Raw genomic sequence first — 15,759 nt, 5'->3', positions numbered from 1 at the left:
CTTGATTACTGAAAGCCATTATAAGATAACTGAGGACTTTATATTATTGTTGAAATGATAAAATTCAATTAAAAGGGATTTTAGTGTGTCTGACGGAGTTGACATGAATCAGGTATTAAGTGCATAAATGTCCCATTTTAGAAAGAAATGTTATGCGAAAAACCTGTTCCTTCTCAAGATTGGTAGTTGAGACCTGTGTCTACAAATACATCTATTTGATTTGAATGTATCTTAAAAAAAAAAAAATCCAGTTTGAAAAAAGTTTTGTCCCTTATCTCAAGAATGGGTGATATATCATATACAGGGTTAGAAAAAGGAAAAACTATTTACAGTATAGAAAGAAGGGGCTGTGGTCACTGTGTTCATTGTTTTTAATATCTTTAAGAACAGTCATTTTATATCATGTCCTATGACATGGTATGCTACAATATGATATGAATGACAATGTTTCAAATTCAACAACATTTAGGACAATGAAAATTATGAAGTTATATAGGTCTGTCTGTCTGTCTGTCTGTCTGTCTGTCTGTCCAGTCGAGGTACAGACAGACAGACAGACAGACAGACAGTACTGCGTTCAGGAGTCGACTCTTGAAATTAAAATCGAAAAACAATCGTTGCCGCGTGGCAACGATTGTTTGAACGAACACGCACCTGGTGTGTGTTGGGCTTCACACACACACACACACACACACACACACACACACAGACACACACACACACACACACACACACACCTAATCAACCTCATTATTCCTTGTCTGTTTAGACAAACTACCAAAACACTGATCCTTGTGTTTACTCTCTCCATCCATCTATCACTTCCTGTCCGTCCACCTACCATTTCCTACTTCCTGTCCTGTCCATCCATCCATTTCCTACTTCCTGTCCTGTCCATCCATAGTGACCGTGACCTGTTACACTGCCCGGGGTCAGAACTACCGAGGGACGGTTGCCACGACGACCTCTGGGAGAAGATGCCAGAGCTGGTCGGTCCAGACACCTCACAGCCACACCTACACGCCCGAGAACTATACACACGCGTAAGAACACCCAGTAAACATCTACTGTCTGTCTGTCTGTCTGTGTGTCTGCGTGTGTGTGTGTGTGTGTGTGTGTGTGTGTGTGTGTGTGTGTGTGTGTACTTCCTACCTACTGTCTACCTCCATGTGTTTATCAGCGGTCTGGAGGACAACAACTACTGCCGTAATCCAGACGGTTCCACCATGAAGCCATATTGTTTCACCACTGACCCACAGGACCTCTGGGATTACTGTGAGATCCCCAGATGTGTTCCAGGTAACGTTGACCACTGAATGTTCATCACAATGATTTGATTCATTACTTTTTAATTACTCCCTTATTCTCTATATATTCCATATTACTGACTCAATGTTCTTACTGACTCTAATTCATTTTAATAATAATAATAATAATAATAATAATAATAATATTATTATTAATATATTCCTGATGAACATGTTTTAGGGTGGAAAAAAACACACCAACATGTGAGCTGAGCGGTGAAAAGTGTGTGTGTGTACCCCTAGCCCTTATTTTAGGACTCGAACTTCGGCAGGAATTTCCGAGGGAACATTCGGACCATTTGTTTCTAATTAATAAAAAAATAACCGTCTCGATCAGAGCACACAGCGCGTCTCCCCCGCTCTTTATCAATCTCTCTCGTCGTCTCTCCCAACACACACACACACACACACACACACACACACAGGGACGAATTATTTTCTGTGCGTGTGTGTGTGTCTGCGCAGTTTACATCCACTCTCTCGGTTCTGCACTGCTGCTGTACTGTAAGTATATTTATAGCGAGAGAGAGAGAGAGAGAGAGAGAGAGAGAGAGAGAGAGAACTAACCTTTTTCTCAAAGTGTGAGAGCACATGCTGCTCACATCAATGTAGGCTCGCGCCCGTTGTCTTTCTGTATCGTGGTGCGCACCGCGGCCCCCAAACGCTGAGCGATCTACCCTTTCACCACAACGCATTGGAACGGGGATCATCGTAAAGTCGTCTCTCTCTGTGTGTGTGTGTGTGTGTGTGTGTGTGTGTGTGTGTGTGTGTGTGTGTGTGTGTGTGTGTGCGCGCGCGTGTGTGTGTGTAAACCTGACTGAGGCAGAGTCAGAGAAGGGAACGCAAGCAGCGCGAATAAGAGAAGGAAAATAATTTTGTCTGTTGTGTGATTGGCTTGTTGGTCAAGGAGAGGGACAGCGCAACAAGGGAGATGGACATAACTTCTGACAGGAATGCACTAGAAACTTACTTTTTTTGACATGCTCATATCACATTCTCGCCGAGATATATTTTCGAGTTAATAAAAAAAAGAAAAAAATAATATTTATTTTTATAAAAAAAATAATTTTAGTTTTCAGGATTCCAATTCAAAAATAGCAGATATACAAGCTGAAAGCGTGTTGCACTGTGCCGCATTTTCAGCTTGTCAGCCTAAATCCTCTCACCTGTGCAATTCCCAGCCTCTGCCTCAGCCAATTGATTGCCATGGGAACCCCACACTTGCCAATTCATTTCCTCAGACTTTTCAGAAAGTATTTATTTAAAGACGTTTACGCCGCGAACAAAGACAACTGGAGTCGTGACACATCGTGACAACAAACACAATGTTTTGGGCCAAACAAAGAATTAGAAAAAATAAAAAAACGGCAGGTTACAACACATTTTTTGTTGTTTATATTCTTTGTAATTATTTGTTTGCCCTAGCAACCACCTGTTAGGCCCTAGCAACCACCTATTAGGCCCTAGAAACCACCTGTTAGGCCCTAGCAACACTGTTTAACCCTAAAAAAAATCACACCCGTGTGAAGTGAGGGTCGCTCTTGTCATCACGCACGCACACACACACATTCATTCATTTCAATGGGGGAAAAGCCATTTAGCTACAGTGGAGCCTAACAGCTGCTTTAAGACCCTAGCAACCACCCGTTGTACCCTAGCAACCACCTATTAGGTCCTAGCAACCATCTGTTGTACCCTAGCAACCACCTTTTAGGTCCTAGCAACCACCTGTTAGACACAATGTTCGAAACACAATATTTAATAGTCCAGCGCGTGCTCCATGTGAGCCCGACCCCAGAAAGCACGCTGGCTGGGCCAGGCTACCCGCCCCTCTAGACCAGAAAGCACGCTGGCTGGGCCAGGCTACCCGCCCCTCTAGACCAGAAAGCACGCTGGCTGGGCCAGGCTACCCGCCCCTCTAGACCAGAAAGCACGCTGGCTGGGCCAGGCTACCCGCCCCTCTAGACCAGAAAGCACGCTGGCTGGGCCAGGCTACCCGCCCCTCTAGACCAGAAAGCACGCTGGCTGGGCCAGGCTACACGCCCCTCTAGACCAGAAAGCATACTGGCTGGGCCAGGCTTACCCGCCCCTCTAGACCAGAAAGCACGCTGGCTGGGCCTGCAGGCTATGCTGTCACCAGCACGTCTGACTGCCTCCCTAGGAAGCAGGTGAACAACACATGATAGTGATAAAGAGGACTGTTAAAGAGACATACATCTCTGCCGATGTGCTGCTGGAAACATGTAAAACTCTTTTGTTTTCCATTCTAATGTACTGTATTGTTTTGTATTACAGCTGCTAGATCATTCCTGAATTTCCAGTCTAGAATAGAATAGAATAGAATAAATAGAATATTAATTTTTTTGATACGCATTTTTTTTCCACTGAGGGGAAAGACATGGCTATAGATTATATTAAGAGTCATTTTAAATAAATCCTACAAACATCCAGTTAAAAACGTTCACTGTGAAATAATATATATATTCAAAGATTTGCACCACATTTTCAAGATTCTTCAAAAATAGTAGATCTACAAGCTCATAGCGTGGCTGCTATGAGCTTGATCTGCTATTTTTCATGCTTAAAACACAAAAAAACTATTTTGAAGGAATCCCAGCAACGGTTGTGTTAACAGCGTCTGATAAATGCCTAAATAGTAAATTGCCGAATGCCTCTTTTCTTTTGGGGTAGCGCTGTAGGCCTGACTGTTGTTTTCCTTTTTTACAGTAACAACTACAACACATACCACTACGCTGTCTACTACACACGGTAAACTACCACTACACTACTAAAATCTAATCTACAATAGTTCAACCCCCCAACCTGACAATCTACAATAGTATACACCCCCCAGCCTCACAATCTACAATAGTTCAACCCCCCCACCTGCAAGCAGTGCGAGGCATTGTGAGTTTGTAGATCGCCTATATTTCACAATGTTTGCCTCTTCCTTAGGTAAAGTTTGACAATTTGGTCTTTAGAATCATTACATTGTCACTTTATGAATGTTCAGATAGCCTGTACACATTTATACTGTGTGTCGGTTTGTTTACTGCAGAGTGAGTAGGCAGTGTTGCAGGTGAATTATATTTCTAGTTTCTCAGAGATCTCAGTGGTTGGTCCGGGCCAAGGAAGCACGTAAACAACATAAACAACTGATGAGGAGGACTGTAAAACAGATATACATCTTTCTCCAACAGATGGTCCAAAGAATGTCCTTTTGGCCGTAGATCCACCAGGAGATGTTGTCAAAGGAAGCTCAGTCACTCTGACCTGCAGCGCCAGTGGGTCACATCCACCAATCCAGATCTACATCCTTTACAAAGACAACACTGAAGTGGCACAGAAGAACACAATGATCATCCCTGACGTCCAGCCCAGTCACAGTGGAACATACCACTGTGAGGCATTTAACGACATCGCTACAGTCCATTCACCTCCAGTCACTGTTGATGTCCACTGTGAGTTTTTAATTTAATTACAATCTAATTATATTAATGATGTCTGTGCGCGTGTGCGTGCACGTGTGTGTGTGTGTGTGTGTGTGTGTGTGTGTGTGTGTGTGTCAGGGATGTCGTCACGCCTACCTAGTTGTGACGTCATTCCCTCCTTTTATAAGGCATCTTGCCAGCACCAATCTCCGTCCGATTACTAATTGTCAACCTAGTCTGTATTGAGATTCTAAAACTAACCTTGCTAACCTTGCAATTTAAGCATTCTTAATTTGCTCCCAAAACTGAAGAACATCCAAGACCAAAGGTCAGCACTTTCCGCGCTTGTGACCAAGAACCCTCTCCATCCTTACATTGTGTGTGTGTGTGTGTGTGTGTGTGTGTGTGTGTTGGCTATGCATGAACATAAATACCATCATAATTCATTTTAGAAAAATACATTGAAATACATTATTTCTATCTTGCTCTTTTTAAGTGTTTTTAGATTAATTTAGTGTCTAAAATAATTACATTAGTGTTATTATTTTAACCTAAGTTGATTTGTTATTGATATTGGTTTATTCCTCCACAGACCCTCCAGAAAAGCCCTCAGTGTCAGTGAGTCCACCAGGAAGCGTTGTTGAGGGCAGCACAGTGACTCTGACCTGCAGCAGTGAAGCCAACCCACCAGTAGACACCTACACCTGGTACAAAGACCACGGACCACGGATCTCCACTGGTCCTCAGCTGGTGAAGAACAATGTGTCTCCTGGAGACTCTGGACAGTACTTCTGTCTGGTGAAAAACACACATGGATACCAGAGGTCATCACTACACTCTCTAGATGTTCAGCGGCTGCGTAAGTGAACTAAAGTAAAACATCTCATAGTTTTTACAGACCACAAACAACAGCTGCAATAGCCGTCATGAAAATGTGCAGCCAGATAGATACCCTGTATTTTATAAGACCCCAAAATTCACTGCGAAATTAACCGGAAGTCTAATCGACTAAAGCTAAAATGTCTACTGTCTTTTTAACCCATTTAGATCTGAGGACGATTCTACAAATGCCTTCTAAATCAGTTTTCTGAAGAAAACAAATGTTTCTATGTCAGTCGTTCTCAAATATTTTCATGTCAAGGACCCCCACAAATATATGTAATTAGCCGCTGACCCCGTGTGAAAATATGTTGTTCCAGGGACCCCCCCCCCCCCCAGAAGCAAAGATTCGATTTAAAAACGTTCACTGTGAAAGAATATATATATTCAAAGATTTGCACCACATTTTCAAGATTCTTCAAAAATAGCAGATCTACAAGCTTATAGTGCGGCTGCTATGAGCTTGATCTGCTATTTTTCATGCTTAAAACACCAAAAAGGGTGTTTCCCGTCCAGAATGGGTTAAAAGTCATCAGAGGCGTAATCGCGAGGTAGCGGCGATTTAGTAATGAGACGTTCAAATAATACACAATAAAAATACACAATACACACATCTCTCCACAGCTCCGAAGCTTCCAACGCACTGTGGACCTCCAGAGGTCTACAGTTCGAACAGAATCATGATCACCCCGATGAAGACCAGGTACGCACCCAGAGCGACGGTGCTGTACGAGTGCATAGTGGGATATACTATGAACGGAGGAAGCCCCTATGTGAGGTGTGTGGCTGGGAAATGGACACGTTTATCTCTGACATGTGAAGGTAAGTGTACGTTCGTCGTCAGTACCAGTGTTGATACATACACACGGCGTTGTGTCATCAGGGGCGTCAATATAGCTGGGGGGTGGAGCTATGGGGCAAAGTTCAGAGTTCTCCCAACCAGGGTTTTCAAAGATGCTTTAAAATACTACTAATTTAAAAGTAGGCGTCATGGATTGCCAGATCACAGGCACAGATCCTTGTTTCCACTCGACAAGGAACGCTACTTTAGAAAATGAAACAAGCCTAGGAATGTTTTCCTTTACTGCTGGACATGATCCAACTAGGGATGTCAGTAACGGATAGTTTCCCAACCGGTTAGCCGACAGGATTAACCGGGTCATTAACGGATAGTGGTTAATTTTTTTCTTTTTTTTAATAGGCTACCCCAAATGTAATATGCATGTATAGGCTACATAATTAAAGTTGGTAGACGAATGGTATACATTTATTTATGCTCCTTTTTTAAAAGACAAACAAAAAAGCAACATTTAACAATATAAATAAATTGTTGTAGGCTTAATCATCAATAAACAATGCATCGCATCTGCATGATGCATGCATATGCGCGTCTACAGTACAGAGGTCCGCCAGTTCTAGTCCAAAACATAAATAAATCCAGTCCAGATCTGAGCTACCTATAAAGCCACTGGACGCATGGGCTAAGCCTTTTTTTTTATTATTAAGGAAGATCAGCAAGCATGTCACCGTGTTCTGTTTGTTGACTTTTCGCTGACGAGAAATCCCTCAAACATCGATAGCACATGGCTATCTTGATAGCCGTAAGCCGTGCCAGTGCCCAGTGTGGGGAGACGGATAGGAGGAGGAAGCGGCAGCGGCTGTAAACGTTCTCCGTCCAGGCCAAATGGCCAATAATGGAATTAATAATGCCAAGTAGGTCTCTGCATTTATACGGTCGACATGTGTTCATCTCGTCTCGCTGTCACTCGCTTACATTTCGACTACCGCAAGTCCGCAAAGCTACCCTTGTAGCCAACTAGCTACAAAACCTTAGGTTTCGTTTTTGGCTATAGGCAAAGCCTTTCATCCTTTATCAAAATAAAGCTGTAATTATTCAAATAATCACATTATTCAAACTTGGCTCCCACAGTAAGTTTAATTGATCATATCTGTCTCTACCAGGCGATTAAACACTGCGCCGCGGTAACACAATGTTTTACACTTTCCCTTGAAATTCTAACTACCTTTTCTGTGGAAGTTCTTGACATCCGACTACTCAGTAGTAACTGACAACATCCATGTGTCAGACTGCATCATGCATGACCAGGTCATTTCTACTCAGTAGTAACTGACAACATCCATGTGTCAGACTGCATCATGCATGACCAGGTCATTTCAACATCCATGTGTCAGACTGCATCATACATGACCAGGTCATTTCAACATCCATGTGTCAGACTGCATCATACATGACCAGGTCATTTCAACATCCATGTGTCAGACTGCATCATGCATGACCAGGTCATTTCAACATCCATGTGTCAGACTGCATCATACATGACCAGGTCATTTCAACATCCATGTGTCAGACTGCATCATACATGACCAGGTCATTTCAACATCCATGTGTCAGACTGCATCATACATGACCAGGTCATTTCAACATCCATGTGTCAGACTGCATCATACATGACCAGGTCATTTCAACATCCATGTGTCAGACTGCATCATACATGACCAGGTCATTTCCCAAATAATGGTTGATAAAAACAAATCTTGAATTTCCCACATTAGCCTACAAAATGCATGTTCATGTACCACACACACTCACACACACACACACACACACACACACACACACACACACACACACACTTCTCTCCCTGGCTCTCATGCTAGTTGTCTCCATTTGACCCAGGCCAGTGCGGCAGGCTCACGGACCCGACCGGCAATGAACTCAGGATCAGCGGAGGCACTCTGTCCCGTCCTGGAGACCATCCGTGGCAGGTGTCCCTGCAGCACAAAGCCAAAAACTCATCTAACGCTCAGTTCAGACACGCCTGTGGAGGCGTCCTCATCGCGTCCTGTTGGGTCCTCACTGCTGCTCACTGCATGTAAGCTGCTCTAAATGCTAACATGAGCTGCTCTAAATGCTAACATGTGGTAACATGAGCTGCTCTAAATGCTAACATGTGGTAATGCTGCTCTAAATGCTAACATGTGGTAACATGAGCTGCTCTAAATGCTAACATGTGGTAACATGAGCTGCTCTAAATGCTAACATGTGCTAACCTTAGAGTATATATGAATAGAGACGGATTCCTCCTCCCATCCACTTGCATTAAGTTGCTCAAAAGCACATGAGGCGATTTCACTCCTAGGAACAAGTGCATTCTGGGATGGATTGCCCCAATAACATGAACGCGCTGGTCGTTGACTATCATTGTGCCGTTTGTGCGTGTTCACGCATGAAACATTCGTTCACGTGTCATGGCCCCAATAACATGAACGTGCACAATGATAGTCAACGGACCAGCGCTGGCTCGAGCTGCAATACAAAATTCGGCAACTATGTCCATTTCGCCTCAGGGTTTCCTCCGGGTGCCGTCTCTATTCATATATACTCTAAGGTGCTAACATGCACAGGTGGTCTTAATTACTGACTTGCTTGTTTCTCCAGTAACAGCACCAAGGACATGCAGGTGGTCGTGGGGGGAGTGGACATCGGGAGCAAAGAAGAGTCAGACCAGGTCATCTCCGTGAAGAGAGACTTTATTTTTCTGGGTTACAGGAAAATAGGCAACATTGGTGTTGCTACTAATGACATTGGTGAGGCCATTAATTTACTGTATGTCTTCTTTTACAGACGGGCTGATTTCTTACCTTAACCCATTCAGGCCTGAAGTCGAAATTAAAAAAAAAAGTTTTCTAAATCATGACAATTTTCTGAAAGATTTGAGGCACATTTTAACGATTTTTCTTTTTTTTCAATAGCTAAATTATAACATATAATGTATATGTAATCACCAAAAGGGGTTCCCGCTCAAAATGGGTTAATCTGGTTTTATCTCTGTATGTCTGTCTGTCTGTACGTCTGTCTGTACGTCTGTCTGTCTGTACGTCTGTCTGTCTGTACGTCTGTCTGTACGTCTGTCTGTCTGTCTGTCTGTACAGTACGTGTGTTGATTTCATCGACTTAAACTAAGACGAAAAATGTTCGTCGACTACATTTTTCCACTGACAAAAACTATTGGAAACTAAATTAAAACTAAGCTATGATGACTAAAACAGACTAAATATACTGACAATTCCGTCAACAAATAAAAACTAGACTAAAATGTTAGGAAGGGACTAGTGGACAAGAGATCCAGGGCTCCATTTTCGTCAGCACTAAAGCCCTTATTCCTAAACTTCGTTGTCTTTTTTTTACTATTTTGCAAAACATTTTTGAATAGTTAAAATGGCCAGTCTACAAGCTTGTCAATGTCAATGTAGATTGGCTAGTTGAACTATTCAAAAATGTTTTTCAAAATAGTAGAAAAAGGCAAAGAAGTTTAGGGATAAGGGGTTTAGCGGTGACGAAAATGGAGCCCCCAGTATAAGTCATTTTACATTTGGTTGCATGCTGAAAATAGCCGATCTACCAGCTCACAACGCGTCATGGCTTGTAGATCGGCTATTTTCAAGGCATCAAGGCCCGACAAAATACATTTTAGTCGACTAAATCGACCGTAGATTTAGTCGACTAAAATCTCATGACAATTAGTCGACTAAAACTAAACCAACACTAATTCACTAAGTGAAAACTAATTTTCTGCCAAAAACCACACTGGTGTGTACGGACGGCTGTAAGGCACGTAACTCCAGAACCGCTCCGCCCCACACGCGTTCCACACCCCCACAGGGGGGCAGTGTTCCACACCCCCACAGGGAGGCAGTGTTCCACACCCCCACAGGGGGGCAGTGTTCCACACCCCCACAGGGGGGGCAGTGTTCCACACCCCCACAGGGGGGCAGTGCCCGGTGTCGTTCCACACCCCCACAGGGGGGCAGTGTTCCACACCCCCACAGGGGGGCAGTGTTCCACACCCCCACAGGGGGGCAGTGTTCCACAACCCCACAGAGGGGCAGTGTTCCACACCCCCACAGGGAGTGCAGTGTTCCACACCCCCACAGGGGGGCAGTGTTCCACACCCCCACAGGGGGGGGGGGGGGCAGTGTTCCACAACCCCACAGGGGGGCAGTGTTCCACAACCCCACAGGGGGGCAGTGTTCCACACCCCCACAGGGAGTGCAGTGTTCCACACCCCCACAGGGTGGCAGTGTTCCACACCCCCACAGGGGGTGCAGTGTTCCACACCCCCACAGGGGGGCAGTGTTCCACACCCCCACAGGGGGGCAGTGTTCCACACCCCCACAGGGGGGGCAGTGTTCCACACCCCCACAGGGGGGCAGTGTTCCACACCCCCACAGGGAGGGCAGTGCCCGGTGTCGAGTCGGCTGGCCTGTTCTGACATCACAACAACACTCCATATTTGGGCAACCCTGACACAGAACTCTGACACGGGAATTTCCCCGGCCGGACGTAGCGCGTGGAAGGGACACGTTATTCCGACGTAGCGCGTGGAAGGGACACGTTATTCCGACCAGTTCCTTTCCCCTCCATCAGGCGCCCCGGCTAGCCAGGGGGAGGCAGTTTTAGAGAGATCAGGGGTTCTTACTGGTGTCTAGATAACAAGTGGTACAGGTGATGTTATCTAGAGATCACGGGTTCTCAACCTTTTGGGCTGAGGACCCCCGGAAATGCTTTAGCCATGTCTCACGACATTTAAAGTCAATTCCTTCTGTCTATCAGATTATACTAAGGTCCCCTGAACCCCGGGTTCCAACTGGAAACCTTGCGTTTACGATCCAGTCACTCTACCCCTGAGCCACCGCCGTGTTATTATTTACTATTCTATTCTGTTTCCTGTGTCTCAGCATTACTCCAGCTGGAATTCACCGATGACCCGTTCTGTGCCAAGGAAACCAGCTATGTTAAATATGCCTGTCTGCCAAACCAGCTCTTCTCCGATGGAAAGGAGTGTGTGGTCGCTGGATGGGGCAAAACTAAAGATGGTACGTATCCAACCACTGACTACCACTAATCACACCTTAAACTATAGATGGTACGTATCCAACCACTCACTACCAATAATCACACCTTAAACTATAGATGGTACGTATCCAACCACTGACTACCAATAATCACACCTTAAACTATAGATGGTACGTATCCAACCACTCACTACCACTAATCACACCTTAAACTATAGATGGTACGTATCCAACCACTCACTACCACTAATCACACCTTAAACTATAGATGGTACGTATCCAACCACTGACTACCAATAATCACACCTTAAACTATAGATGGTACGTATCCAACCACTGACTACCAATAATCACACCTTAAACTATAGATGGTACGTATCCAACCACTCACTACCACTAATCACACCTTAAACTAAAGATGGTACGTATCCAACCACTGGCTACCACTAATCACACCTTAAACTATAGATGGTACGTATCCAACCACTCACTACCACTAATCACACCTTAAACTATAGATGGTACGTATCCAACCACTAATCACACCTTAAACTATAGATGGTACGTATCCAACCACTGACTACCACTAATCACACCTTAAACTATAGATGGTACGTATCCAACCACTGACTACCACTAATCACACCTTAAACTAAAGATGGTACGTATCCAACCACTCACTACCACTAATCACACCTTAAACTATAGATGGTACGTATCCAACCACTAATCACACCTTAAACTATAGATGGTACGTATCCAACCACTGACTACCACTAATCACACCTTAAACTATAGATGGTACGTATCCAACCACTGACTACCACTAATCACACCTTAAACTATAGATGGTACGTATCCAACCACTGACTACCACTAATCACACCTTAAACTATAGATCGTACGTATCCAACCACTAATCACACCTTAAACTATAGATGGTACGTATCCAACCACTGACTACCACTAATCACACCTTAAACTAAAGATGGTACGTATCCAACCACTAATCACACCTTAAACTAAATATGGTACGTATCCAACCACTAATCACACCTTAAATAAAAGCTGCACTAGTCTATCTATATAAGGTATAATTTCCCATGTTACATGTATCGTATAATGTAGCAGTTACTGTATAATGATGCAGTTTGTCTCTTAATAGAGTTCTTTATTCTATTATTCCACTGTGTTCTTCAATGTTCAGCAGTGTTAAACATTATCCTTCAATGTTCAAATGGCTTCCAGCAGTGTTAAACATTACCAAGGAAAGGTCATGATGAAGTGTCCAGTATCATGCATTTTGAGTTACTTTTGTACAACTGGAGGGTTTGGCCTAATGGTGGCGCTAGAGAAAAGACTGTGGGTAACTATGTTCCTCAGTATGAACTAAAGGACATGTAGCCTATAGACCGATTCAGAAACGGGTCCCCTGGTCACAGCGAACGTATTTCCTGTAGGCAGAGACGACATATCTGCGGTGTAAACTCAGAGGTTTCTACTACATTGAATGGTAGAGTGACTGATGTTAGTCTGCTCAAACGTTACTCTTTTACCTGCTTTTTACTAACACTAACTTTACAAAGATGCCCAGAACATTGGGATGAACCTGTGTAGTTTATAGCTGCTTGCCTGACGAAGCTCACAGCGAAACGCATCGTGCTAATAAATAAGTTGATGCAGTAAGTTGTCCGTCTCTGTTCCCTGGAGTGTGCAGTCCTTTTTTGATGTCTATGCCTGCTAACTAGAGTTGCACCTCCCACGGTTTTATATATATATATATATATATATATATATATATATATATATATATATATATATACACACAGCAGATATGTCGTCTCTGCCTACAGATATATATATATATATATATATATATATATATATACATTTATTTAATAAATGGCCTATTTGTGAGTGGCACCATAAAATTGCCGCCACTGCTATGCCCTGGCCCTATATGCTCCATATAACAATACATGGGAGGAAAAGCTGAAATTAGATGTCCTAGAAGGATTTTTAGCTGAGCTGTCTGTGTGTGTGTTCTTCTTCCTCAGCTGACCACCCACACAAAATGTCACATGGCCAGCTTTCCATGATGTCTGACGAGCGTTGTCAGGAGTTCCATACAAACCTGGACGGCACCATGATCTGTGCAGGAGACAAGTTGGGAAAAGTTGGCTCCTGTAGTGTAAGTGTGCGTGGGTGCGTGAGTGTATTAGGTCACCTTCACACCAGGATGTTATACTGCAACTTAAAATGAATCCTGTCGGCCATTTTTGGTTATTTTTTAAAACCGTCTGGCACTGGCGCGCTAGCGGCCAACTATAGCACTGGCAATGATCCATTAAGGAAACAAAAAACACTGCAGTGTACAGAATGTTTGGTCTGTGTAGTCTGTGCGTATGGAGCGCTGTCACTGTGTGTGGGGATCCCAGTGGGGACCTTCTTCAAATAGCCTATAGGCCTACTTCAAACTTCAACACATAGCTCAGCAGTATCATTTTAACACCATATATTTCACTGTGTAGTTTATGAATTGAACACATTGATAAAGTGCCTTGCTGCGGCTCCTTGCTACAGCGCAGCGTGAACGCAAACGCAGCAAATTGTATATTATGCAAGAATGATTCAAACTCCACCCCCCAATCGCATCGAGTGTACCGAAGTAGAGGTGAAGTAGAGGTGTGAATGCGACCGAGTGCCGTAGTCGTGTCCACCTAAAGCGACGCGCACACGCATACAGTATATATTATAGTTTACTGGTGTATAAATAGTAGTAGGAAACATTTTGTAAATCTTCTCAAGGAATGCCTTGAATTTAAAGGTGTAGTAGGCTATAATATAATGAAAGGATGCATTTAAAGGTGTAGTAGGCTATAATAGAATGAAAGGATGGATTTAAAGGTGTAGTAGGCTATAATATAATGAAAGGATGAATTTAAAGGTGTAGTAGGCTATAATATAATGAAAGGATGAATGTAAAGGTGTAGTAGGCTATAATATAATGAAAGGATGAATTTAAACTTGTAGTAGGCTATAATAGAATGAGAGGATGCATTTAAAGGTGTAGTAGGCTATAATAGAATGCATCCTTACATCCTGTCTCTTAGGGGGATTCGGGCGGACCCCTGATGTGTAAGGACGATGGGGTTTACTACATGGCAGGCTTGGTGAGCTGGGGGAGCGCCACATGCGGTGCTGCCGTACCCGGCGTCTACGCCAACGTCCACCAATATGTTGCCTGGATTTCTGGTTGCATCCATCACCACGGGACACCATGCAAGACACAGAGTGTCCTTGTGTAGGATGACTATGACTATGGTGATAATTCAAGATTTGGCTGATATTTCGCTAATTTTCTCTAACTAGTTGCCAAGGTCTTTCCAGCCAGATATCTCATTTCCTCTCTCTCTATCCTGACCTGATTGGCTGAAAATGTGTCACTAATACCTGAAAATGTATTTTCTGTTTCTTAAAGAGCTGGAGAGCAATGGTTCTCAACCAGTGGTCTCAACCTTGAGGGGGTTCCAGGTGGTCCCCAGCTAAATGATAGAGAGTTGGTAACCAAATGGACCCTTAGGCTATAGATCTTTAACTCTTGAGAGTGTAAAATGAAAACACGTGGACCCGTTTGGGTTCATTTGGATACACGCTCAAGAGTTAAAATATTGTTAAACATCTGCATTACTTAATTTACAAGAGGTCTACACAATTAGAGAATGTAGAAGAAGTGTTATTTGCCTGTTATCTCCTATGGTACCACATCAACACAGCATGGAATGGTGGACAAAATCTTATGATAACAAAATATTGAGGCTAAATCTCATAAAATGGTGGTTCCGTGGCTCAAATGCCAACTAAATAATGGACCTTGCTATGAAAAGGGTTGAAAACCACTGCCCTATAGCAATGATTAGTTACTGTCACAATATAATGCTTTAACCTTTTTTTTTTTTTTTTTAACCAAAGAATATCACACTACCCTTTAGGCCTATATACCTTGAAGTTGTCCCATAATGCATTGTGAAAAGGACAGTTTGTCCTTGGAACTGTTGGGTGAATATAGGTATGGTCTTGAAGTGCCATGAGAAAACTGATTCAGCAATAATGAATAAATTGACTTGATTGACTGTTTGTTTTTTTCTTCAGTAGCCTACTTCATGGAAGCACACGTCAACCTACTTGTTCCTCACCATGTCTAACTGATTTGATTGATTGATTATTTTACCCATATAGCAAATCTAGCTAAGAAAATCCATCTA

At 43.3% G+C, this 15,759-nt stretch overlaps 1 protein-coding gene across 1 annotated transcript in view; it reads left to right on the top strand.

Moving 5' to 3' along the window:
• The window catches only part of LOC308310437 (plasminogen-like), a gene marked incomplete at its 5' end in the record, with an annotated part of 28,683 nt that extends 13,355 nt beyond the window's left edge, over nt 1-15,328 (top strand). The window contains 9 exons of the mRNA XM_080756780.1: nt 1,181-1,299; nt 4,508-4,768; nt 5,331-5,597; nt 6,242-6,439; nt 8,316-8,511; nt 9,078-9,226; nt 11,378-11,515; nt 13,552-13,685; nt 14,608-15,328. Coding sequence (XP_080612906.1) covers nt 1,181-1,299; nt 4,508-4,768; nt 5,331-5,597; nt 6,242-6,439; nt 8,316-8,511; nt 9,078-9,226; nt 11,378-11,515; nt 13,552-13,685; nt 14,608-14,802 — 1,657 coding nt within the window. The 3' untranslated portion in view covers nt 14,803-15,328. The remainder of the gene's footprint in view (nt 1-1,180; nt 1,300-4,507; nt 4,769-5,330; nt 5,598-6,241; nt 6,440-8,315; nt 8,512-9,077; nt 9,227-11,377; nt 11,516-13,551; nt 13,686-14,607) is intronic.
• Nucleotides 15,329-15,759: the final 431 nt, after the last annotated feature.

The sequence above is a fragment of the Protomyctophum bolini genome (genome assembly GCF_963924005.1).
Source record: "Protomyctophum bolini genome assembly, chromosome: 22".
Lineage (NCBI taxonomy): Eukaryota > Metazoa > Chordata > Actinopteri > Myctophiformes > Myctophidae > Protomyctophum > Protomyctophum bolini.
Note: the sequence above shows the minus strand (reverse complement) of the source record. Positions and strands in the feature narration are given on the sequence as shown.